The sequence below is a fragment of the Delphinapterus leucas genome, chromosome 4, assembly GCF_059928025.1.
Source record: "Delphinapterus leucas isolate spDelLeu-1000000601 "Yukka" chromosome 4, BTC_Dleu_Yukka2, whole genome shotgun sequence".
NCBI classification, from domain to species: Eukaryota; Metazoa; Chordata; class Mammalia; order Artiodactyla; family Monodontidae; genus Delphinapterus; species Delphinapterus leucas.
The window spans coordinates 105,827,619-105,852,876 of record NC_143132.1 but is presented as its reverse complement, the minus strand read 5'-3'; the positions used below and the strand labels follow the sequence as shown (position 1 = coordinate 105,852,876).

General features: G+C 36.7%; 2 protein-coding genes across 5 annotated transcripts in view; one reads left to right on the top strand and one right to left on the bottom strand.

Moving 5' to 3' along the window:
* The window catches only part of GFM1 (G elongation factor mitochondrial 1), a 46,428-nt gene that overhangs the window by 9,917 nt on the left and 11,253 nt on the right, over positions 1–25,258 (top strand). For all 3 annotated transcript variants that reach the window (XM_089910040.1, XM_022573482.2, XM_089910041.1), the window contains exons 7-14: positions 2,713–2,867; positions 3,439–3,523; positions 5,847–5,984; positions 7,741–7,842; positions 9,549–9,605; positions 12,346–12,483; positions 13,375–13,457; positions 23,786–23,948. In XM_089910040.1, coding sequence (XP_089766166.1) covers positions 2,713–2,867; positions 3,439–3,523; positions 5,847–5,984; positions 7,741–7,842; positions 9,549–9,605; positions 12,346–12,483; positions 13,375–13,457; positions 23,786–23,948 — 921 coding nt within the window. The remainder of the gene's footprint in view (positions 1–2,712; positions 2,868–3,438; positions 3,524–5,846; positions 5,985–7,740; positions 7,843–9,548; positions 9,606–12,345; positions 12,484–13,374; positions 13,458–23,785; positions 23,949–25,258) is intronic.
* LXN (latexin) lies at positions 790–19,737 on the bottom strand. Of its 2 annotated transcripts, none has more exons than XM_089910047.1 (6): positions 19,250–19,737; positions 17,854–17,916; positions 16,560–16,737; positions 16,107–16,243; positions 14,096–14,158; positions 790–1,011 (listed from the first exon to the last, which is right to left on the bottom strand). In XM_089910047.1, the coding sequence occupies exons 1-6, from the start codon at positions 19,376–19,378 to the stop codon at positions 805–807; spliced, it is 777 nt and encodes a 258-aa protein (XP_089766173.1). In that variant the 5' UTR covers positions 19,379–19,737; the 3' UTR covers positions 790–804. The 2 variants fall into 2 exon arrangements, with proteins under 2 accessions (XP_089766173.1, XP_022429267.1); XM_022573559.3 differs by lacking the exon at positions 790–1,011 and adding an exon at positions 13,495–13,826 and having other exon boundaries at positions 19,250–19,537.

The window sequence follows — 25,258 nt, the reverse complement described above, 5'->3', positions numbered from 1 at the left end:
GATAGCAGCGTGATTCACAATAGCCAAAAGTTGGAAACAACCCAATGTCCATCAATGGATGAATAAACAAAATTGGTATATTCATACAATGGAGGGTATTTTTTGGCTTTAAAAAGGAATCAGATTCTTATACATGCTACAGTATGGGTGAGTCTTGAGGACATGACGTTAAGTGAAATAAGCCAGACGTAAAAGGACAAATATTGTATGATTCCACTTCTGTGAGGTACCCAGAATAGTCAAATTCCTAGAGACAGAAAGTAGAATAGTGGTTACCAGGGGCTGTGGGGGGGAAGAATGGGAAGTTTAGTGGGTACAGAGTTTCAGTTTGGGACGGTGAAAAGTTCTGGAGGTGGATAATGGTAACAGCAATGTGAATGTACTTGATGCCACTGAACTGTACACTTAAAAATTGTAAAGATAGTCAATTTTGTTATGTATATTTTATCATAAAAACAAAAATCATAAAAAGACTGATATTTATTTTGCCAAACCACTTGGTGCCCTTAGCAGAGATCAGACAAGTAATTATTGTGTGTAAGACATTGCACTCAGGGAGTTTATAGATCAAATGCACAAGGAAAGAACCCTATTGAAGCTGAGATGCTTACTAATATATCTCATAGCTTGAGTTCTTTACCATTCACAAAGGCCTTATCACCTCAGCTCTCTGATGAGTAAGGAGCACCACGTAGGAAAGTATAGGTCTGGGCCTTAATTAAAGTCAAGCACCGTAACCCAGGAACCACAGTAGAGAGTTAGGTTTCGATCTATGAAAGGGAATATGTCAGATTCTGTGATTCACTAGGAGTAAGGACTCAGCACATAATCACACTCATGGCTATGATTTATTACAGTGAAAGGATACAAAGCAAAATCAGCAAAGGGCAAAGGCACATGAGGTGAAGTCCAGAAGAAACCAGGCGTAAGCTCCCAGGCATCCAGTGCAGTCTTGCAGTGCTTGCCTGTTTCCTCCAGCGGAAAGGTGTGAGTGCACCTGTGAAATGACGTCTACCAGGGAAACTCATTAGAAACTCAGTGCCAAGGTTTTACTGGGGGCTGGTCACATAGACACCCACTGCCTAGCATGTACCAAATTCCAGACTCCCAGAAGGAAAGTAGGTGTTTAGCACACATCACATTGTTTGTACAACAGTATAGGCACAGTGAACCAGTCTTACCAGTTCTGGGAATGCTGGGAACCTCCCAGAAATCCAGATCCCCAGGCCTCAGCCAGGGGCCCAGCCTTGCAAGCAGGCCTTTATAAGGAGGACAGTTTTAGCCCTGCTATGTTTACTGTTTTCTGCCAGGATACATGAGTGTACTTTAGTTTCTATGTTGTTGTTGGGTATATTGTTATTAGGGACAGTGGAAAGGCAACGGTTTTCAAGTGTGAATGTGATTCTTATAAAAGTAAGGGAAATTTTCCGGAAAATAAAGCTTTTGTTAGGCTGGTATAGGGTTAGCTTTAATTTCTCCTTTTTTCTATTTATCAACCATGCTCATGTGTTTCTCTATTCAATGGATGTAAAGTTAAGCGTGGTAAGATTCATATGTTCCTACTGTTGCATATAGGGAGGGTTGGAAAGTCAAAGACGTGACCTTGTGGCCTAGGGTAGCCTAAGTGATTAGTGACCAAGCCATTTCTGGTCCCTAGCAACAGCAAAGGCAAGTGTTTTAAGATAGCTCCAAATAGTAATTGCTTTCTTACCATGCCTATTTTCTCCTTTTTATACTCCTTTTATTGTGCTCAGCTGTTATCCTACTTTTCATTGTGATGTTTAGAAATTGTGGTTATAAATGTTTTGCTTTAAGCTTTTTAGGATAACTAGTTTTCTGTTTTTCCTGAGGACTGAGAAATAATTGTATGCAGCTGCATATTTCTGCAGTGGTGGGTTGTGGCCACAGCACAGCACTGCTGTTGGCCTCTTCCAGCTGCTAGAGCTAAAGGTCCACTGCTCCCTCTGAGGCCAGTAGCCAGTAAGGAATGAGGCTGGGACACATGGACGGTGCTTGCATGAGGGGTTGGGACGCGACCAGGAGGTCGTTATTTTAGAGTCTTGTTACTATCACGGCCCTTAATTTATGAGCAGTTTGTACTGTTTGGCTTCCTGTATGTATGTCCTTTAAAAAAAGAAAACAAATCAGTTAAATGTTTTTTTAATAGGTGATACTTTCATATCGTTTAAACTTTCGTATCATTTAAACATTTAACAACTATACAAAGGTACACAGGAAAAAGTCTCCCACCTGGCTCCCATCTGCCCAGTTCTCTGCCCTGTCCCTAAAACAGGTTGCCGGTTAATAGTTTCTGGTGTATCTTTCCAGAGACGTGTGTGTGTGTGTGTGTGTGTGTGTGTGTGTTGCTGTTCCCTCTATTTTACACAATTGTTAACATATTTCTTACACTGTTCTGTGTGTGTGTTTATTTTCTATGTATGTGTGTATGTATATATCTTTTTCTTTTTTAAGTTAGTGACATTCCAGGAGTGTTGAAAGCAATTGCAGTGTTGAAAGTTAAATAGCCTTTTTTCTTTTTTTTCTTTTTTTTGTATTTTGATCTTAAGTTATAGAGAACCTGATTCCAGTCTTCACCAGAGCCAGTACTCCAAAGAGTATCAATTCATTTCATTGATTTGTCACTTTGTAGTTGATCTGAAACACAAAATGTAACTTTAAGATAAACTAATCATTAATTTTTTTCGTTTGTAGCTTGCAATTCGAAGAGCCACTCTAAATAGGTCATTTACTCCTGTCTTTTTGGGAAGCGCCTTGAAGAACAAAGGAGTTCAGCCTCTTTTAGATGCTGTTTTAGAATACCTCCCAAATCCATCTGAAGTCCACAATTATGCTATTCTCAATCAGGAGTAAGTCTTGGAAATTGATTTTTAATTTATGCACAAAGACTTTAACATTTGTGCACTGGGAAAGTATTTAAGAATGGTTCTTATAGTTGCGATTGTGGGGTTTTCCCCATAATTTACAAAAATCAATCTCCATTTCTATTTGGGTAACGATTTTGGCATAGAGAAAAATATTTATTATACCTTCCCATATCATATCCTATTTGTAAGTTAGAAATATGATTTATTTCATTATCAAAGTTTACATCATTAGAAAATTTACTCATTTGGAACCAATTGTATTTTTTTTAATGCTTTAAGAAACAAAAATTTTGAAGTTCTCATTGATAATTTTTCTTTTTCTGCCAGACTATTTTTGTGTTTTTTATTCTGCTCTGGTCCTGTCACAATGCAGTAATTAAGGCCGGAAAAGTTATTCTTATTGATCCGTTTCAGTGAAATTTCACTTATGAATCAGCCCAGAAATGTTTACTGCACATGTGTTTCTTCTCAGATAATATTCTGATGAAACAAATTGATATAAAAGAAATATCAAATATTGCATCTCATAAATGTGTATTTCTTTTATTTTAAGTGACTCACAAGAGAAAACCAAAATCTTAATGAACCCCAAAAGAGACAGTTCCCATCCATTTGTAGGCCTGGCTTTTAAACTGGAGGTAAGTTGCTTCCTAATGTATTTAACTGCTATATATAGAAATTTTCTTTTCTGTTAGGCTTTTATTCCTATTATAAAATGACTTAGGAAATATTTGGTTACAGGTTTTTCCACTGTAAAGTTACTTTCCCCTCTACCCCGTTCCATATTGACTCTTTAGAAGAAGGTTCCTGGGCACAGCCCACACTTAAGGGCTGGGAATTATTTTCTTCCTCCTTGAGGGAGCAATATCTATGTAAGTTATTTGAGATTCTTCTGTATAGGAGAATTGTGTTTTCTCCCCATATATTTATTTATTCAATCATTTATTTTTATCAGTATGGACTCATGGATATTTATTTTGTACTTTGAGTTATAATCCAGTGGTATGTTACTTATTTTGTTGCCAGATTGACCAGTTTTGGCCATTGGAGCTGTTTCACTTGGCTTCTGTGCGCCTTAGACATTCCACCGTATTTTGCTTTTTTGAATACTTCCTTACTTTCTGGCACTACAGGATTCTCCAGGCTTATGTTGTATATTCCCTGCCCCAGCCCTAGAATCAGCCATTTCTCTAAGAGCCCTGATTTCTTTTAATTGTGAATGGTATTAGAAACCAACATTTGGGGACTGGGTGTGCTTTTTGTTGTGTTATTGCTTCTGTGTATAATATTTTAAGTGGGAAAAAAGTTGGATAAGTTGAAAGTGTTAAAGAGTGGTTATTTCTGGGATGGAATTATATTGGGGGGGGTTTCGTAGTTTTTATTTTTAAATTTTTACAATATGCTTTTTATTACTTCTAAAACCAGAAAAAGTAATTTTAAATTAAAAAGTAGAAATAACATTGCAGTGACAATTTTTATGCATAAAGCTTTTAAAAATATATATTTAGGAATATTTTTCTTAGGATCCTCAGAATTGTAATTATTGAGTAACAGGTATGAAATATTTTAATATTTAATGATATATATTGCCAGATTGCTTTCATACTCTTAGAATTAATGTATATGTTAGATTATTTCAATGAATCTTTATCAGCATTGAGTATTGTTTATTAAAAATCATTACTGATTTCATAAATGAAAATAGTATTTTAATACTTCATCTTGCCTTAATTCCTAATAATAGAGAACATTTTTCCATATATTCATTATGGAATTGTATTTCCTCTTTTGTAATTGCCTCTTTATTTCTTTTGTCTTTCCTTTTTTAAAATTAGAGTCAAAGTGTTTTACTTATTTGTATGAGCCTTTCTCTAATAAAGTTTTTTAAAAAACAATTTGCAGTTTAAAATTTACATAGACAAATATATCAGTCTTTGTCTTTAGTCATTTTGTCATCTTTAACCTTATAAATCTTCCTCTTTGATTATATTTTGTAAATATTTACTTTTCTTTCTACTTTTTTGTGGTGGGGTTTCTTGTTTTGTTCATTGTTAATCCAGTTGGAATTTGTTTTGCTGAATGCTGTGAGGTAGGATCTAAATGTATTTCCTCTGCCTTCAAATAGAAGACCAATTGTCTAGTTACCAGTTTTTGAACAATGTTATATTTTTTCATTGATTGTCATGTGTCATTTATCTTCTCTTGACAAATGAATTAAACATTTTAGCTATTTATACTATACCTTATGGGCTGTTCAGTTTAATTTGTGCTAGTTTTATACTATTTATGTTTTGGAGTATTTAATATATTCTTATATTACTCAGAGTTATTTTCTATTTTTATCCATTCTTCTAATATTGAAGTCACTAATAAAATGTTTAAAAATTCCTCTTCTGATTTTTATTGCTATTGTGTTAAACCTGTAAATTAACATGGGAAGAATTGGCAACTTTTAAATACTTACCTAATAAGTTAGTGTTACTATTCAGGAGGAAATGATCCTTGATTATTCATTTTGTATTCAGTCACTTTACAGAACTCTTATTTGTATAGCTTTTCAGGTGACTCTCAAAGTTTCTCTAACATGTAGTCTAACTAACAATGTTAGTTTCTCCAACATTGTTGTCTTTCTAATAATTATACCTTATTTTTATGTCTTCTTGTATTAAACTGAACTTATGGAATAACTTCCTTATTATATAAATTTTAAAACTTTTTCTAATAATTTAGAGGAAGCAAAAGTAGTATCTTGGATTTTGATATCAAAGAACAACCATTTAACTTATCTATATTCAAAACTAGTATTAAAGTAGTTTATGACAACAAACTGAAGCATGTATATAAGTTGTACTACTAAAACTGATAGCAAATATTTGAAGGTAGTTGTGAAGTTTTCCTCTTAATTTTGATTCCTGTGTTTCTTTTTTATTCTTTCTGACCTTATCCAATCTTGACTTCTAGGCAGGTCGGTTTGGACAGTTAACTTATGTTCGAAATTATCAAGGACAGTTGAAGAAGGGTGATACCATCTATAATACGAGGACGAGAAAGAAAGTACGGGTGCAACGGCTGGTTCACATGCATGCTGACATGATGGAGGCGAGTACCTGGGCATTGTTGTGAGATCAGAAATTTCTCTAATGCAAGTGAAATATATCTACCTTCTTGGTATCCTGAGCCCCACAGAAAATCACTTCTAGTTGAATGTGTTTTCCTAGCTTCCTCCTTTTTAGTTAGGTGAGCTACAATTCTCATGTGGCACTTTGGTGTAGGCTAAATTAGCAAATGTCAGGAACACATTTAAAACCGCCATTTGTGAGTTAGCTGTATTTCCTCAGTGGCCAAGGTTAAGGAAAAGGGACATTAGTTCCCTAAGATTCGGAGCACAAGATTCAACACTTTCCTCAAGAGCTATCCTTACGAAGAGTATAATAGGTTTTTAGGACAGTGGAACTGTGGTTCTCAAAGGTAAATGAGAGTAATAAATTCATACATAACTTCCCACATTGTTCAGTAGATTTACTTCCTGAAATATGGAAGTAGAACCAACCCCCAGAAGGGCCATACTGATGCCAGAATTCATCTGAGCATTTAAAACCTCTGAAGGCCTAGTCTGGGAGATAAACTTTGGCTTATGGCTTGAATTCTTGAATTGGCTCTGAATCTGTCCTAGCCTTCTGTGGTCCATAGGGTTAAGGTTTGGCAGGAATACCAAGTGTGTGAGGTTGTCTCCTTCTTGCACCCTTTCTCAATTCAGCTCTGTATTCCTAGAGAAGTTTATTAGTCTAAGCAAAATGTTACGACATTCAGAAATTTTCAGTGGCCATAACTTTTTTATCTCCTGGAAAATGAATAGGCAGTCTTTCAAATTAGACATCATTGCTCTTTTTTGAGATAGGCAGCAGGGGGCAGGCTAGAGGGATTAGTGATTGCTACAGCTCTTTCATGGGCCAGAAGCTAGGAGATCGATCTGTACAGCTGTGTAACCAGTAAAGCAAGACACACACACTTGCTCATTTACAGCCACAGCTGTTATTAATGAACTGTCAATATAAAAGACTAGGAAGTTTAGAGGCACCAGTGCTTTATTCTTAGATTTCCTGTGTTTTTTTAACTGCCTGCATCTGTGAGAAATTAAGATTATTTTAAGTACAGTAGACTCCATTCTCCTGCCTTTGTTTTCCCAAACTTCCTTTGCAGGTTTTCCTTGTATGCCTTTGTCATACATATCTCATTGTTGGACTGTGGCAGCACATATAGTACTACATGTTTTTTGTTTGTTTTTCTTTTTTTCTTTCTGATAGAATTGTATTTTTTATTTTTTTGAATTTATCTTTTTAAAATTTATTTCTTAATTGAAGTATAGTTGAATTACAATGTGTTAATTACTGCTGTACAGCAAAGTGACTCAGTTATACATATATATACATTCTTTTTCATATTCTTTTCCATTATGGTTTATCACAGGATATTGAATATAGTTCCCTGTGCTATACAGTAAGACCTTGTTGTTTATCCATTCTATACTACATGCTTTTTAATTCTATAGAAATAACTTTAGAACCATGAGGTTCTGTGTTCTGTCAGTACTGCAGATCCTCCAAGTAAAGATGCCATAGCTTGGAGTTTCCATTTAAAGTAACATCTTGTCAGTTGAGGTGTGGTTTAAATAAGGGCCCTTGCCGTGGTTGATTGTTGGTGTTGCATCGATTCTGTCTAATTCCTTCTTTGTGGAATTCGTGGTGAGATTCTGCCACATTTGTTTGTGTACAATGTGTTTATTGTGCAATTACTTTTTAGTTATGACGTCCTGGTTTATATTACTTGCAAGTATCGTATTGTATTCTTTATTTAGGATATTGAGGAAGTGTTTGCCGGAGACATCTGTGCATTGTTTGGCATTGACTGTGCTAGTGGAGACACATTCACAAACAAAGATAATAGTGGCCTTTCTATGGTAAGTCATTTAACTTCAAAGCTGTTTATCACTTGCGTTTCAAAAGTCTATGTTTTAGTACTTCAGAAAAACAACCACAGAAGTTTTCATTGAGTGCCACGGGCATCAAGTGTAGGTTGGTTATGGCTCTTTTAATGTCAACTAAACAAGTGCTCTGTTAGCTAACTTACCTGGTTTTTCGTAGTAAAATCATTCTACCATTCTCCAGGGTTTAGCATGCAGGGAAAATCTCCACCAGGTAACCTGGCATGTGTAGCGCTGACTCCTACCCTGAGATCTGCCTCCCCATTGTGGGCACACCTCTAATTGCTGTCACCGTCATCAGGCTAGTCCCAGCCAAGTGCTCCTTCCTTATTAACTCGGCAGCTGGAGATTGGACCCTTCCCTCAATCCCCTAGAGAACTGTAAGAGCAGGCTGTAACATTTTGGCTAGACTCCAGGGGCAGCATGACAGAACAGAACCCAGCCCTGCAGGCAGGATGCAACTAGACAGTCCCACTTACTGTACACAGCCTGCCTTGTGGAACTCATAGGTCCCTTTTCATCACTGAGGGAGACTGAAGGGAAGAGCATGCTCGGGCAATTCCTGCCTTTCAGTCCCCTTTACTCCTCCCCTTTTTGCCCCCACAGGACAGTAGGCTCTTGCACAGTATGACCATGTGTTCATGAGGGTGCTCCCGCTCCTGAATTCATTCAGTAAAGGACGAATATGAGTACACAGGGGATAGGTGATTTGCAGTGAAGGAATTTACAGTGGGTTGTTTATATAAGAACTGGTCCAGCCTAACAGATGAGCACTATAATAGCTCCTGTATCATATGATGAATTCTTAATTTTATAATTTAGCTTTTTTGTATAAAATACTCTCTAATGTCTATGGTTTTACATGTGAAGTTAGGACACTACAAAAATCATAAATCTGTAAAGGTTTTGGGGGGATCTAGATAAGGGGACTTTTTGACAAGTATTATTGATAAGGCTTTTTCTAAACTTGTCATTACCTATATGAAGGGACTGGAGGTTGTGGGAAGTACTCAGGCGTTGAGGCAAATAGACCCTGGTCAGTCTTACCTCTGCCCTGTGCTACCTGCTGGCCCTTGGCCAAGTTAGTTATTCTTCTTGCCAAGCCTTTAATGCTTCTATTTGTAAAATGGGGATAATAATATCTGCCTCTCAGAGTTGTGACTGATTAAATGAATATCATATGTATAAAGAATCTAGTCCCTTTCTCTGCTTATCAGTGATGGCAGTATATTTTGATTAAATAACTTATCAGAAGATAGCTATAGCAGATGTAGCCACTAGCTAATAAGTATTCCACATCTCAGCATTTGAATTCATTATACGTAACGATTATGTTAAACTGAAAGTGTCAACAAACTTAAGGGTCTTAAACAGTTAAGTAAGTAAATAGATGCTTTATTTTTGCATAAATATATGCAAAATATTTTTTGCATATATTCAAAAAAATATAAATATTTTTTATATTTATAGGGAGGAGAGGAGATCATATAAGTGGACACCTATATATGTTAATATATTCATTTATTTAAGGAAAAACAGACCAAGATATATTTGTCTACCCTAAGATGTTGACTAGTATTTGTCTTTTGTTCTGTTGTAAAGGAGAACATTAAAATTAATCCATCCCTGACACATACGGTACTGTATTTGAATTCTTCTCTGTTCTTTGAAAAATATTTTAGGAGTCAATTCATGTTCCTGATCCTGTCATTTCAATAGCAGTGAAGCCTTCTAACAAGGTAGGAGTTTGATAACGCTCAGTATATCACAGTAAAAGCTTGAGCTCTTTTTTGTCTGTCTCCACAATGCACATGGTGTCTTGTGATAACCAGCAGTCTTATGGTCTCTATTTCCTTTTTTGGTATTCAGATCACCTTTTAAAATTTACCAGTCTATTAGTAGTAAGTACTTCACAGTATATTTGAAGAAGTTGATGGTATTAAAGTATTCATGAGACTGTGCTTTATAACTCTTTACTATAGTAAAGGTATATCATTGGCTCTGGAGTGTTAAGTGTGAGTAACTTCCTAGATTCAGATCATAAGAGATGGAAGAGAGGCAACTGAGGCATTTGTCCTAAGTTGCAGAAAAACCTCACTGTAAAGTATATTAAAATATTGCGTAGATTAATTGCCTCATGGATTATAATACATCTCTACATCTGTGGTAATTATGAAGTAAATGTCTGACTATAACATGGAAGGCCTTCAAACAAGACTGTTTTGACTCACTTTCAAATACAAAGTTTTATGATTGGATTTGATGTCATTTAGCTTTTTAGCCAAAATTGCTTGAATAGGTTCTGCATATGCATTGCTTGTCATTGGAATTAGTCCTGATCTTGAAACATAATTGTTTAGTTCTTAAGTTAGTCAGGAAACGTTCAGTCACTCTGTCTCAGAAAGTTGAAAGGCGAGCTTTACATCTTACCACAGTGAGATGCCACAGTTTGCTCCAAGTACTTTGCCAGATTGGTTGCTTTTCCCTTCAGAAGATGAAGGACTAGAAGTTAAAGATATTATTCTTCTTTATTCCTAACTCCAGAGTTCATGTAAGACATATTTAACTGTTGATAGTTCACAATCATGGAGGGAAATCAAACGCATCAATATTCAAAAGGTTTTTTGGTGTCTTGGGGTTGTCTGCTTCCTGGAGAATTAATATACATCAAATAATGAAATCACTGCATAAAACCCTGAATCTCAGTAGTGGGGCAGGGGTGATCTTCTAGTAAGTTGAGAGTCCCTGGCTAGTGCAGGGAAAAGGGAAAAGACTTTGGAGATAGACTAACCCAGGATTCAAGCCCAGCTAGCTCTGTGGACTTGAGCAACTTGTCTGTACCTAGTTTCCTCACCTGTAAAACATGGATAATTCTGTCGTGCAGCCTTGTGGTTAGAATTTGAGATAACGTATACATAACACATCTTCAGCCACATGTGATAGCTGTTAATATTGGTGATTGGGGCGTGCTAGTTTTCTATTGCTGCCGTAAGAAATTAGCAAAAACTTAGTGGCTTAAAACAGCACAGATGTATTATTTTACAGTTGTGTAGGTCACAATTTGGACACAGTTCTTAATGGGCTAAAATCAAGTATTGGCAAGGCTGTGTTGTTTCTTTCTTGGAGGCTCTAGGGGACAGTTTAGTTCCTTGCTTACTCAAGATTGTTGGCAGAATTCAGCTCCTTGTTGTAGGACTGGGGTCCTCATTTCCTTGCTGTCACCTGAGGGCTGTTTGTAGCTTCTAGAGGCTGCTCATAGCCCCCTTCCTCCTGTCTTCAATGCCAGCAACAGCAAAATGAGCCCCTCTCATGTTTCAAATATCTCCTGTCTCTTCTTTTTCTCTTCCCATCTCTCCACTACCTTTCTTCATTCAGCTTCCATTTTTATTTTATTTTATTAAAAAAAAATTTTTTTGGCTGCATTGGGTCTTCGTTGCTGTGCATGTGCGGCAAGTGGGGGCTACTCTTCATTGCGGTGCACAGGCTTCTCATTGCAGTGGCTTCTCTTGTGGCGGAGCACAGGCTCTAGGCATGCAGGCTTCAGTAGTTGCATCATGCAGGCTCAGTAGTTGCAGCACATGGGCGCTAGAGCACATGGGCTTCAGTAGTTGCGGCGTGTGGGCTCAGTAGTTGTGGCTCGTGGGCTCTAGAGCGCAAGCTCAGTAGTTGTGGTGCACAGGCTTAGTTGCTCTGTGGCACGTGGGATCTTCCCAGACCAGGGATTGAACCCGTGTCCCCTGCATTGGCAGGCGGATTCTTAACCACTGCGCCACCAGGGAAGTCCCTCAGCTTCCATTTTTAAAGGCCCATGCAATTAAATTGGGCCTGTCCAGATTATTCATGATAATCTCCCCATCTCAAAGTCTGTAACCTTACTCACATCTGCTGAGTCCCCTTTGCCATGTAAGGTAACAGTCACAGGTTTGGGGGGATTAGGGCATGTCCTTAGAAGACCATTATTCTGCTTACCACATAAGGAAGTTACATCTAAGGAGAATAAAGGTGCATCAAACCACATCCAAGCAGATAGTTTTGAAAGGGAGAGGTCTCATGTGCATTTGCCTAGTGTGGGTCTAAACTGCCCTCTTGAATCTACAGTAGAATCTTGGTAACCATGCTGATTCCTTTGATTATGTATAGGATTTCTAAAATATGACACAGTAACACAGATTCTGCTTTATGGGCAGTTTTCCACAAATGGACAGTTTTTGTCAATATAATAGGAAAGGGCATAGAGTTAAGTCTTGGACTCCTGTATGTTGGTGTGAAAAGAAAATTCTCTCAGTTAGCTATTCCCTGCTGTCTTGGCTGTGTGGTATCCAAGCTCTCATATTAAAAGGATATAGCCTAGAAACTAGATGGTAGATCATTTTTATTTTTTAACTGTTCGTGTATTTGATTTCATTCATTAAAGTTTTTTCAACAATTTCATTGCTTACCATGCTTAGTAAAATGTGTAATGATTTTCTTTTTTTAAAGAATGATCTGGAAAAATTTTCAAAAGGCATTGGCAGGTTTACAAGAGAAGATCCCACATTTAAAGTCCACTTTGACACTGAGAGCAAAGAGACAATTGTATCTGGAATGGGAGAATTACACCTGGAAATCTATGCTCAGGTAATGAATAACAAAGAAGTTAAATTCACTTTATTTATGTCTATGTTTTGTTAAAAGTCGATAATTCTCAATCTAATGGTTGTAAACTAATAGTGGTTCTTCAAGCTTCACTCTGGTTTTTGTATCTAGATGTGGTATACTGCTTCTTCCAGTGTGTGTTACTAATTAATTACTTTTGGTTTCTAAATCTTTTTATTCGTAAAACATTGCAGACTTCTAGAATCAAGGCTCAGGGGATTTGCAGTAAGACCATTGATCCATCTCTAGGTTATGGTCCCTTGGGTCGAGTGTATCCTGGTCTCAGCCTTAGGAAGACAACCTTAGGGAGAAACCTGCTGAGAAAGTCGGCCCACCAGTACCCACTCTTCAGGCCATTTCTTGCCTGTTTTCTTCTCAAGTCACTACTTGAAGATCATTATAATGGAGATAAACAAGTGGATAGATGGGACCCCTGCTTACCTAGGAAAGGTCTTGTGTGTATGTGAACGAAAACAAAATATATATGACTTACAATTAAAAATTCTGGTTCTGATTATATCTTTGAAATTGAGATAGTAGAAAATTATGACAACAGATTCATATACTATTCCAGTAAATATGTAATAAAATGGAGCAAAGATAAAGTTTTAGTGGATAGATGAATTGGAGGTAAGTATAAATTAATCAGTCTAAATTAGAATTCATTTATATAAAATCTGTAAAAGCAGTTTGTATTGCTTAATATCATGTATTTATCCTCATAAGGTACTTAAGTGATTTAAGATTTATCATTTGCTTATCATATTTAAATGAATGCTTCTAAGGTAGTTGAGATTCTTAGGATTTTTCTTCCTTTAGTTTATTATTTTTTTAATTTAAATATATCAAAAAGATCTCTCCTGCTCTTTTTAGAGGATGGAAAGAGAATATGGCTGTCCTTGTATCACAGGAAAGCCAAAAGTTGCTTTCAGAGAAACCATTACGGCCCCTGTCCCGTAAGTATGCTAAACGATTAAACATAAACTATGAGGCTGGAATTTAAAAATTTTTATTAGGGGATATACATAGCACTATTACTGTTGATAAGACACTTTTACATTGTGATGCTCTTTATTATGGAAGCTATATAGTTCTGTAGTTCAGGCCGTTTATACAAAGGGACACTTATGAGATTTGTCTGACCCTTTAAGCTAGATATCAATGAAGACTGGTATACACATCATTAATAAGCATGTTTATACTTCATCGAATGTTACAGTCTTCATTTATTCCAATTGTGCTTCCTTTGGTAGACGGCTATTATGTTTTACTTTAGTACCATATTGTGGATGCCAGAGAACTTGCATTTGCCAAGGAATAATCTCCTGCAAGTAAAGGAAACTGATGCTATGATAAAATTCAGAAAACATTTAAGAAAACAGAGTTGGGTTTATATTTTGTTAGAAACAAAACAGTCCTCATAAAGAAAGCACAAAACAAGCTAAATTGCTGCAAGTGTAATATATTTCAACCTGGTGCCTATTTGAATTTATATGAATTCTGATTTAGAGTCAAAATTAATAAGGCATACTGTGGCTACAAAATGAGTCTCAATTTTCAAAGTAGCATCAAATAAAGGAAAATGATACTCTACCTGAGATGCAATGTCATGAAGTAGAATGGTGTAGTCTAACTCAATGAAGTCATCATTTCTTTGCTATAATAAAATATAAAAACCTGCATTTAAAACTTGATATCATTGGCAAAAATGATAATTTTAAGAATCAGCTTTCATTAGTAGATGACAGTAATACTTCCACTTAAGTAAAGTTAAAAATTGAATGTCATAATTTATTTAGCCTGGCAGAAAAACTATCTTCTTATAAATAAGATTTTTTTCAAACTACATTTTAAAATCATGATTTTTTAAAAATTTGTTACTCTAAAAATCATTTACCTTTCTGTTTTTAGTTTCTGAGTTGTGGTAGCTACTTAAGAACATTAGAGTCTATAATTTGTCATTTAAATTCCTTAATGTTTCCATTATTCAGAAAAGCATCGTTTAAGGGATAAACTACTGAAATGACAGTTTACACTAAAGGAAACCAATTTTATAATAGAAATTCTCTTTTAAAAAACTGAAAATAATAAAATGTAATGTTTGATTTTGTAACTAAAGCTTTGATCTATGCTGCTTGTTGCTTTGGACATATAAAGTATTTATACTATCAGCTGCACAGAAATATTGCATCTACAGAGTTTCAAACCATGGTCGTCAGAAATTTGCTGTACTCACACGAGGCTCTTTAAGGCTTATAACTGATGTACTGAAACAAGCCCTAGACTCCAAGAGGCAGCACAAACTCCTGTGGCTCCTTTGGTTGACAGTAATTATAAATATGGCCCCAGGATCAAATAAAACTATACTCTTCTCTCCTTAATAGTATCTTGAAGCAATCCCTTCTTTGACTATATCAACAAAGAATGTCCTTTAAGGATAAGGTAAAAATCAGGAAGGTTTCTTACGTGTTGGATCATAATAGGTAAAGATATATAATATATACACGCTGAAGCAGTGGTTAAACTCTTCTGTTGGGATTTTCATTAATGCTTTAAAACTTCAATTTAGTGAAGGTTTACAGGAAATTTATTTCATAAAGCAGTAACACTGCATATTTTGCTATAAAAACATGGCTTGAAAATCATGATTGTGATTGTATATCCTCTGTAACGTGGACCCAGCTACTCAATTATCTGAGCCTCGGTGCCCCTATAGGAGTGTTGTAACCAAGGTTGCTATCTACAAAAATGCATTAGAAAAAGGCTCTCTTAAAGTGTTATAAATAGTGATGCTAGGTATTTGGCATTACACTCTGAGTACTGTAATTGGTATCCTGTCCTCCAGTGTCCAGAGTTATCTACTAAGTGGCTGCAAAAGCTTGTGGAGTAAAGGTGCTCCAACTGCCTTGCAGTTTGTTATCAACAAACTGAAACAAGCCAATGGAAAGTGCTTTTTTCTTACAGAGTATTTTTCTTGTATTCCATTAAATACTACTAGTTGACATATTTTGTTTTTCTTTTAAACCTCTTACTAAAGCTAAACTCAAAGAATTTATTTTAATCTCTTTAAGGTCTAGAAAGAGGCAGTTTGGAATAGTCATATCAGACTTAAAATACAAGGCTAGCAACAAGTAAGATATGAGGTTGTCAATTATGACTAAATGGGTTATAAAAGATAATTATATACAGCAAGCTTCACAAAGACTGAGATGCTAATATTTTTGTTCCAGCTGATCCTGGGGGAAAAAATTCCAGCCATATCTCTAGCTCTGACACTACCATTTCACTAGAGGAGAAAAGCAGAGGTGGTTTCAGTATCACATGATTATAGTAATTTGAACACAAAACTTAGGTTGCGAAAGGAAGTAATCTGTATTAAGCTGCACACAAAAACCATTGCCAAATTATTTATAATTCAAGACTTCACTCTCTCGAAACTGCAGCTTCACCTTCTCTAGCCTTGATAACTGACTTCTCCTTCAAATACTGACTTCACTATCTTAAATACAAAATGACTAAAGGGGCACTATTCATCCAATCATGAATTATATCACCTTCAGTAAATATTAAATGTATTAATAGTGTATTTTATAGAAATTACTTACCACTTGCTTGACACTTTGAATTTTTGCCATTTTATACCATGTATTTTCAGTGGAATTTTGCCATATTATATAACCACAGGCAACCCAGGCTAAATGTTGAACTGGCTTCATTTCCGGAGGTACATTTCCAAAACTGTCTGGTGAGGGAAACATTTATATGATAAATGGAATTATTTTATATATACAGTATTAACCTTTAAAACAATCTAAATTCTAAGTCATGTCTTACTTTTCTTCAAATGTGTACAGAAAGTAATTAATTTAATTAAGCCATAGATTGATCTATAAAGTTTCAAGGCTTTTTTTGTTGTTGAATTAGATCAGTAATAAATATTTTTGCAAAAGTCAGTATATTGCCAGCATAATGTTAACATCTAACAATTTTGAGCATAGGTAATTGATATTGATCTTAAAGTCGAAAAAAATATTTTTCCGTGCCATATAGTTATATACCTGGAATATTTTGTGCTTCTAGTGGTTCCTTCATAGACTTGAGTCTATGGTAAAATGTGTTATCTTCCTCATCTGGGTTCTTTCCAATTTCTCCTTCAAATGTGAAGTTGACTTCTGGTGCAGTATCTTGTCCCATTGGAGGGTACAGTACTTCAGCTGTGCAATTCACTGTAACTTGCTGTTTGAAACATTTTGTGAAAGATCTTTACATGTAGATGGCCATCCATTACTGATTATTGTTCTTTGAGATATAACATTTAAAGCATCACCCCCCCTAATGATGTTGTTTCAGACTTGACTTGAGTGTACCTATTCCAGAGGTATCTAACTGGTGGTGGCCCAATAATTTTCTTAGAGGTATCTAAAATAGGTAACTTATTTTATAACATATAAGGTCTCATAATCTTGTAAATTCATTTTAAAACTATGTATTTCAGTATTAATGGGAAGTCCATTTGTAAGGCAGAGTTTAGTGTGTCTTTATATACCAACTCTAGACTCTGGTTACTTTTTTTAAGTCTGTCCATTACTCTTACTCTCTCCTCCTGAAATAACAAATTTTCTCAAACTCAGATTCTGCAATCTATATCCAAATATAAAATGAGAAGATTGTAGCATTGGTTCTGCTTTGTAAAGATGACTATCAAGCAGCTCAAATTTCTTTTAATGAATCTCCTTATGTTAGCCTGTATCTCTTCTTAATTATGCTTAACAAAAGGGCAAGCTTTTTTAAATTTCAGGATGGTTATGGTACAAGTGGCAGTTCCTTCCTTTTAAGTTTGTCTCATTAATAATTTGACAGGTGTATATATTTTTTAAATTTCCCTGCCCCATTACTGAAAGATTTTTATCTGAACACGATGGTATCAGTTGGCCATTCTATTGCTCATAAATATCTAAGAAAGCACTTGCTTTCTTTAAATAAAAGAAATGAAAAACAGAATGAAACAGACATTAAAAAAGTGATGATGATTGTAGAGTTCATTATTACACATGTTCATATTAGGCATAAATTCATACTGGCCTATGAGTACGTAACATTTTTAAAGGAAATTTATTTGAACTGAAGTATATAGAGTCTCTTTTCTAAATAGTGTTATAGAAATACTAAGTGTATCTCAGAATACACAAAAAGTAAAAACTGACCTTTGTATGGTGATCATTTTTTTTTTGAGGCAGGGATTTTACAACAACTCTTTTAAAAACCAAATTAATCCTATGATTTGATCAGCAGAGGTGATATGGAATATTAGGAATCAAATTTTATTTCATAATAAAATGACATTTCACTTACTTTTTGGATAATTTCTTCCACAGAAAATTTAAGGCAATACTTTCGTCCTCTTCCCGGAATATCCTAAAATTAAGAAAATGTGGTGTTATTATAACAATAACTCAATTCTTTACATTGTTAGAAGAATCCATTCTCATCTGGTTGGGTGTGGTGCTGACTGTTGGGGGTAAATGATTAAGGCCTTACACCTTGACCAAGGAATGTCACCATGTTTGTGACATCTAATTTAGCAGGTCCTCTAGCAGGGTTATTTTGGATGAGAACAAGAGGGTGAGATAAAAGCATATATAAATAAAATCGGTTATAATTCACTTTCAATCATCAGAGTACTCTAACCTCTGGATCTGTGATCCTAAATTCCACATAAGAAATTTTGAAAATTTTAATTCTAAAGGTGACAAATAGGATGCACCATTGAAAAGCTTTTTCATAAAGCCTTATGTACCCTCCAAGTAGTGTTCAATGAAGATGAATTCCAGTTTGAGGCAGCTTACTGCGAAGTGGTTAGAGAATGTTAAGTACTGCTTTTGTATGTTAGTGGACCTGCAAAATGATGCGTTAACAAATTTTATAACCATTAGACAGACGTTTAGGTATTTCACTTTTGAATCAAGATGTAATTGAGAATTTGTACCTAATTATGTTATCTGGTGTGGTTTTGAAATAACATTTACTCCCTGTCAGCTCTTAAAGACTGTTAGCAGTTAAACTTCTGTCAGATAAATAAGGGACAGTCTCAAATCTATTAGATTTTAGTAAAACGGAAACAAGCTTAGTGGTTGCTGAGGTCTTGAGCAGTTTAAATTTAACCCTTTAGCCAGAGGGGGCCCATCATTCACAGCAGTCAGTGGCAGTAGTGTTTGGATGGTTGAAGTGAAGCTTCAGGCCACAGTACTTTTACTCTGCTTTGTCAGTTTCTGTTGCTTTTTGTTTACCCCTTCATTTTGGTCTAAGAGTCTAATAAAGGATTGATCTTAAAATTCAGGCAGTGAAGAATCTTTTGCAAGACGGGAGCTTCTCTTGGCCCAGATTGGAGTAGTAGATGCTAAACATAGCGCCAGTTTTAAGATCCTTTTGAAAATGGTTCCTATAGGTTTCACTTGGGGAAAGGGGAGAAGCCGCCCCAATTGAGAACATTTACCGATTTCCTTGTAGCAGGGCCCATAAAAACTATCAGTGTCTCTGCCTTCCCGTAAAAACAACAAACAGCCCCGGGGCTGTCCCCAGAGACTGGAGTGTAGCCCAAGCCTAGAAAAGCCAACTCCTCTAGAGAGACAGCCAGCCTTGAGGCCCAAAACGGGCAAGGGGCGTGGGGAGTCAGGAGCAGGTGGAGCTGAGACCCTCGACGGTGGGGGGAACGGTAGCAGGTGCCGCCACCACCCTCTGCCCGACTCACCTGCAGGCTGGCTTGTTTGACTGTCTGCACCAGAAACACCTTGTGGGGGCTGCCCTGCTGGTAGTTGATGCAGCTCTCTACCACCGAGGCCGCCCTGGAGGCCGGGTAGTGGGTCGGAGGGATTGCCATTCTTGGTGAGCGGCGGCTGGGCTTGCGTGGGGCTGCTCGAGCTTCACAGGAAGGGAAGGGCACCCCCGTCCTGCCTGCTGCCGAGTCCCCCAGGCGGAAAAGTAAGCCCTCCTTCTTCGGCCTGGGCGGGGCCTGGGGCGGGGCCGCCAGCTCCTTCCCTCCCTGTCTTCCTCCTTCCCTCCTTCCCTCCCTGTCTCCCTCCTTCCGATTCTGCAAGCCGCTGCCTGGGAGCTGGCTCCTACCGAGGCTGCTCTTGGAGCCCCGCCCTGCTACCGCCTACTGTTACTCTCTGGTCCCTGTTTAGAGAGAGCCCCCTCCTCCTTTAAGGGGGGGTGAGGAGGGAGTCGTTGGGCTGGGTTGTCAGGGACTACATCCTTCCTTTTATTGACCTTTACAGAAGCTTGGGGAGGGGCTTTCGGGCCTTCGCCTTAGTGGAGAGTCTCTGGGGCTTCAAGTTTCCTCTTCGTGGAAGGAGGATGGTTACTTTACTTGCAGACTGGAGCGCGACTTCCTTATACACCACCCACAGTGTCCGGCACGAGCGCAACTTCCTTATACACTATCCGCGGTGTCCGGCACGGGGCAAAGTACAAAGGAGCGCCAGGTAGTGAGTCATTGTGATTCCTTCTTTTCCCTTCCCTGGCCAGGAAGAGGCTTGCTCATACCCAGCTTTCTGTGGTGGTGTATCAGTTCTGCCCAAATCAGGGTACGAGAGACTGCAAACGATAGCGTTAATTTGGAGGATTATGTAATTTAGGTCAGGAGAATTTTAAAAGGTACTTGCACTCCTCTCCCTTTGCTGATCTTCGAAAGATGAGGTTTTAATATCACACCATGCTTCCAACTTTCTGAATCACTTTGAAAATTTTACTTTGAGGATTAAAACTTACTTAAATACTGAATTTATACAAAGCACTACATTGAAGTAACTTCTAACAAAAGCAGTTTTTAAAGCTCCTTAAGCAAGCACAGACTTTTAGTAGGCAGTGCATTTTTACTCTCCAGATCTCTTAATTACCTCCTGTAAGCTTTAAAGAAACTATAGTCTATGCTGTTCTTTGGATTTGCTGTAGATCTACCAGCTAAGATTTCTTTCCATCAAATGTATAGCCAAACTGACACTGTAGCTTGTTGGCTTAGAAATAAAGACTCTTTGCTATTTTCCCAAAACGAATTTTGAAGCTTCCTTGGGTAGACATACATTGTGTTGCTTTTTTTAAAAAAAGTTAACAAAAATGTATTTGTAATGTGTTGTTTTCCTCAAATACCCTTTTTTATTTATTTATAAATAAAGTATTTGGAGTAAGTAGATTTTTAAAGAATAGTAAGTAGTAAGGCATTCCCATTCTTTCTAATTATATTAGCCAACAACCATCAGGTAACTAGAGGATGAAAGGGTTAGTTTCTCCTCAAGGCTTTTTATAAAAAGTTGAAGCTTGTTTTTCTGTTTTGGGGCGGGGGCAGGGGGGTGTGTGTGTGAGTCATTCATCTGTCAGCCAACCTCTTAGGTTGTCATTGTATTTGTGTGTTAGTTGTATGAATTATGTGCTCCTTTGATAGTGTCCAAGAAGGAGTGGCCTAATACATTCTAATTACCCAGAAAGAGCTTTTTTGCTGATAATGAAATTTTAAAGTTTTCACAAGTAGCTAGTTAACATCTGTTTTATTACCAGTTAGAGCTGTGAGGAGTACAATATGTGAGCTTCCTAGATGAAATCACCCTTTTGAAGCTTTACAGATACAGTTACCATCTCTGTAGATCAAGGCTAGTAACAGAGGTTGTGACATATCAGGCATTTACTAAAAGTACACATACCAATTTAGGTTCTTTTTAAAATATAATTATTATATTAAAAATTTTAAACTGCCTATTTAGATGTTAAGTAAATAAGCTGCATTGAGAGAATCTTATTCCTATATGTGAGTCCTTGAAATCTTACTTACTAAAATTTCACTAGTGGTAAGTCAAGAGGTCATTATCTGCAAACTTGAATAATGTATGAGTTACCTTGAAAGTAGCAAAATTATTATGGGTCTCTGGGATCGGGCAAATTAAATTATTATTTTAAATAATTGTATGGACATAAAACTTAAGTAAAAACGCCTATGGCTTGCAACTTTGATAAGACTATGAAGTCAAAATAAATCTACAAAACAGAGATATACAATAAAACCAACACAATTCTAATTAACAGTAATTTTAATGTGAGAGATGATGATGTTTTGTCAAAATGAAATTGTCTTTTACAAAATTCCAGTGGTCTGACCACAGGAGCATGGATTCTTTTGCCTTCAGCATATCTATTCAGTGCCTATCAAGTGATGTCTTAGTTCTTCCACTTCTCCATTTAAGCTACAGTAAAATCTCACTTTGTGCAGTGTCTTCTAACAGCTTTTGAAGTGAATGCATCGTGTGCAGCTTAAATCAGTTTATATTCTTATTAGCCTTTTAGAAACATGTTTGATTAAGAGTGTTGGTCTTGGTACAAATCCTGGCTCTACCACTTAAGAGCTGTATCACGTTTGGCAAGTTACTTAGCTTTTCTGACCCTCAGGTTTCTCACCTGTAAAATAATAATAAAAAATAGTGCCTACTTCCTGGGGTCTGTGGTGAAGAACAAGTAAGACAGTTCATAAAAAGTGCTTAGCACAAGCCTGGCGCATAAGTGTCCTGTTATTTGGCATCCACTTGATTATAAACGCAGCCATGGTCCCTGAAACTGCAGGGATTGCTTGGCTGTGATCTAGCCCTCCAGGGCACTGCTGTCCAGTAGCAGTTTGTGCAGTGATGGAAATGTTTGGCTCTGCTGTCCCGGACAGTAGCCACTCTCCACACCTGCCTGTTGACCACTTGTAATGTGACTAGTGCAGCTGAGGAACTGAATTTTAAATTTTATTTAATTTCAATGTAAATATCCATGATTAGAGGTTACCATATAGACAGCACAGATCTAGAGTATGTTGTATGTCATATTATTGTCAAATTGAAAACAAAATTTAAAATGTCTCAGAGAACTTGAGCATACTAGAAAATACGTCAGTGGACCACAGTTTTGGAATCCCTTCAGTAATTCTGTGGTGATTTGGCAGTTGTTTCTCTTCTCCTTTTCCTGCTCTCGGTTCTGATAGCTGTTTGTTTCTCTCCCGGGAAAATCAACCGTTCAGCATTGTTTCCCAGCCTATCCTGAAGCTCTTGGCTGCTGGAAGATTATTTAAAGGCAGTTCATCAGGCACATTCACGCTTAGGCTCTCTATGGAAACTGCTTATTCCAAGCTGACATCTACTGAAATTTGCTGTTTACCTCTTCCAAACCATTCACAGATCTGTACGCAGGAACACACGCTCATTAATGCCATTTACCTGCAGTTATCTGCAGACACCTTTGAAAGCAGCCAGCTTCTTACATCTTATGGTCTTGAGGAAGGTTTCAGTTTAAAGGAAAAATGCCTTGCAAACAGTAGATACTCATGAAATGTTTTTTCAATGATATTGTAGCCTGTGTTTACATATATTTAGTATGCATGTAAGGTGATTATTTCATCCTATTTATGTTGTCATTAGTAGTTTCAAGTAAACACTGACCTGTGTGTCTATTTGTTTGTTTGTTTTTTTTGCGACACGCGGGCCTCTCACTGTTGTGGCCTCTCCCGTTGCGGAGCACAGGCTCCGGACGCGCAGGCTCAGCGGCCATGGCTCACGGGCCCAGCCGCTCCGCGGCATGTGGGATCTTCCCGGACCGGGGCACGAACCCATGTCCCCTGCATTGACAGGCGAACTCTCAACCACTGTGCCACCAGGGAAGCCCTGTGTGTCTATTTGAATGACTTATGTTAATCATGATCATTTTGCCATTAATCATTTTCAGGTGTTAGTTATTCCGCCTGAAACTCCCTTCTCTCATATTTTCTCAATCCATAGTGTACAAGTTGTAAAATCAAATAGCAACTATCTCAGTGAACTAACTGCATAGCTCCTATTTTCAAGTAATTGTCCTCATACAGATTTAAGGAGAGAACACTGTGTCCCAGGGAAGGGAGGCATTCCGAAAGAAATGGGTAAGCTCTTGGAATGTAGATTACTATTAATAGAATAAGAACCTTACACAGACTTTTTATTTTAATTTGTTGACTTTTACTTTCTACTTGTGAAATTCAGAATTAGCAGAATTAAAACCATGGATTACTTTGGTGGTGTGCCCCACCCTCACCTCCAAGTAAGAACAGAAAGGACAGGATTACTTTTTAAATAAATTCTATAATAATTTTATAGCAAGGCCATCGTATTTGAAGGAAAAAGTAAAAATGATGAGAGTTGGTCTTTCATTTAAATTAGTAGGAGTTATTTCATTTTGGTGATTATATAATGCTATGTTGATTTTTTTCTTCTTCTTCCTAAATTACTTTCAGGTTTGAGTTCACACATAAAAAACAATCAGGTGGTGCAGGCCAGTTTGGAAAAGTGATAGGTGTACTGGAGCCTCTGGACCCAGAGAACTACACTAAGTTGGAGTTTTCAGATGAAACATTCGGGTCAAATGTTCCAAAGCAATTTGTGCCTGCCGTAGAAAAGGTAAAAACAAACAAAAAAAAACTTTATTGCATTTTTTAAAAAATCAGAAACAGTCTATTAGGTATCAAAGCACATTGCTGTCACATTGTTTTCTGTGGTTCATTTTCATTATAGTTCTGCTTTTTCTCATTAAGCTTTCCATCTGATTAGAATCATTAAGTTCAAGAGCTATAAATATATGCTATGATGATGAGGGGAAGTCATTCTGTTTCTTAATCATAGTTATTGTATTTCTCTTGATAAATTGAAACTACTTCATTGATTATAATCAGCACTTGAAATTTGCAGTAGGTGTTAGGGGTTTATGAAACTTTCAGGTGTACTGATGTAGTAGAATGTACATTCATTAAGATTCCCAACACCTGGGTGCTGTCCTCATCTCTGCTAGTGATTAACATGCCCTTGGGTAAATCATGGTGTTCAGAGCCACTTTCTTTTGTAAACCGAGCATATAGTACTTAATTCCGAACCCCTCACAAACTCAAGGATCAGATAAGACTCTGATATTTCTTTGGGAATTGTGAAGTGATTTGCACATATAATGGGTTACTAGTGATTTGTTGACTTTCTAGGTCAACTGGCTTTAAGACTGTTGTAAACCTTTAGCAACTGTCTATTCTTGTAGATTGAGATTTTTAGGTTTTTTTAACCTTTTAACTTAGAAATCTTTATTAACAGATCATAATTTTGGCTTCAGCATTAATTTTGGTAGCATTTTTTGTGATTAGTGTGTTTCATTCATTACCCTTTATTTCAAGACAATAGTTTGTCATTCACACACTTTTAAATTATCTTTTATTCTCCAGGATTAATGTAAGTGAAGGAAAGCTCAGATATTTTTCAGCATTTAGAGTTTACAGTTTTGAATGTCAGAAATATATTGTACTACATGTGCAGCTGTGTGATTGTCTTGCCATGAAAAACTATCTTGAATTGTAGGAGCTCTACGAGTATTTAAGTGACTGAATGGAAAAAAAAATTGCACACTTATCAAATTGTACTCTTTAAATATGTATGGTTTATTGTATATCAATTATACCTCAATAAAGCTGCTTTTTTTAAAAAGGAATTGCTTTGGAAAAATGAAATTAGCTTTTAATTTTAGTTCTTACTGACATTGTATAACACTAAAGCTGTTAGGTAGCGATCTGCCAATGAGGCAGAGCAGTGATAGGTATGTAGTAGGAGCTTAAGACACAGCTGTTGATTAGATGTCAGTTTTGATTGAAGTTTTATTTTAGAGAATTTCTTAGATTTGCCTTTCCTCTGTTTCCTCCTTGTAAAATTAAGATCATGCTGTCTCTGTAATG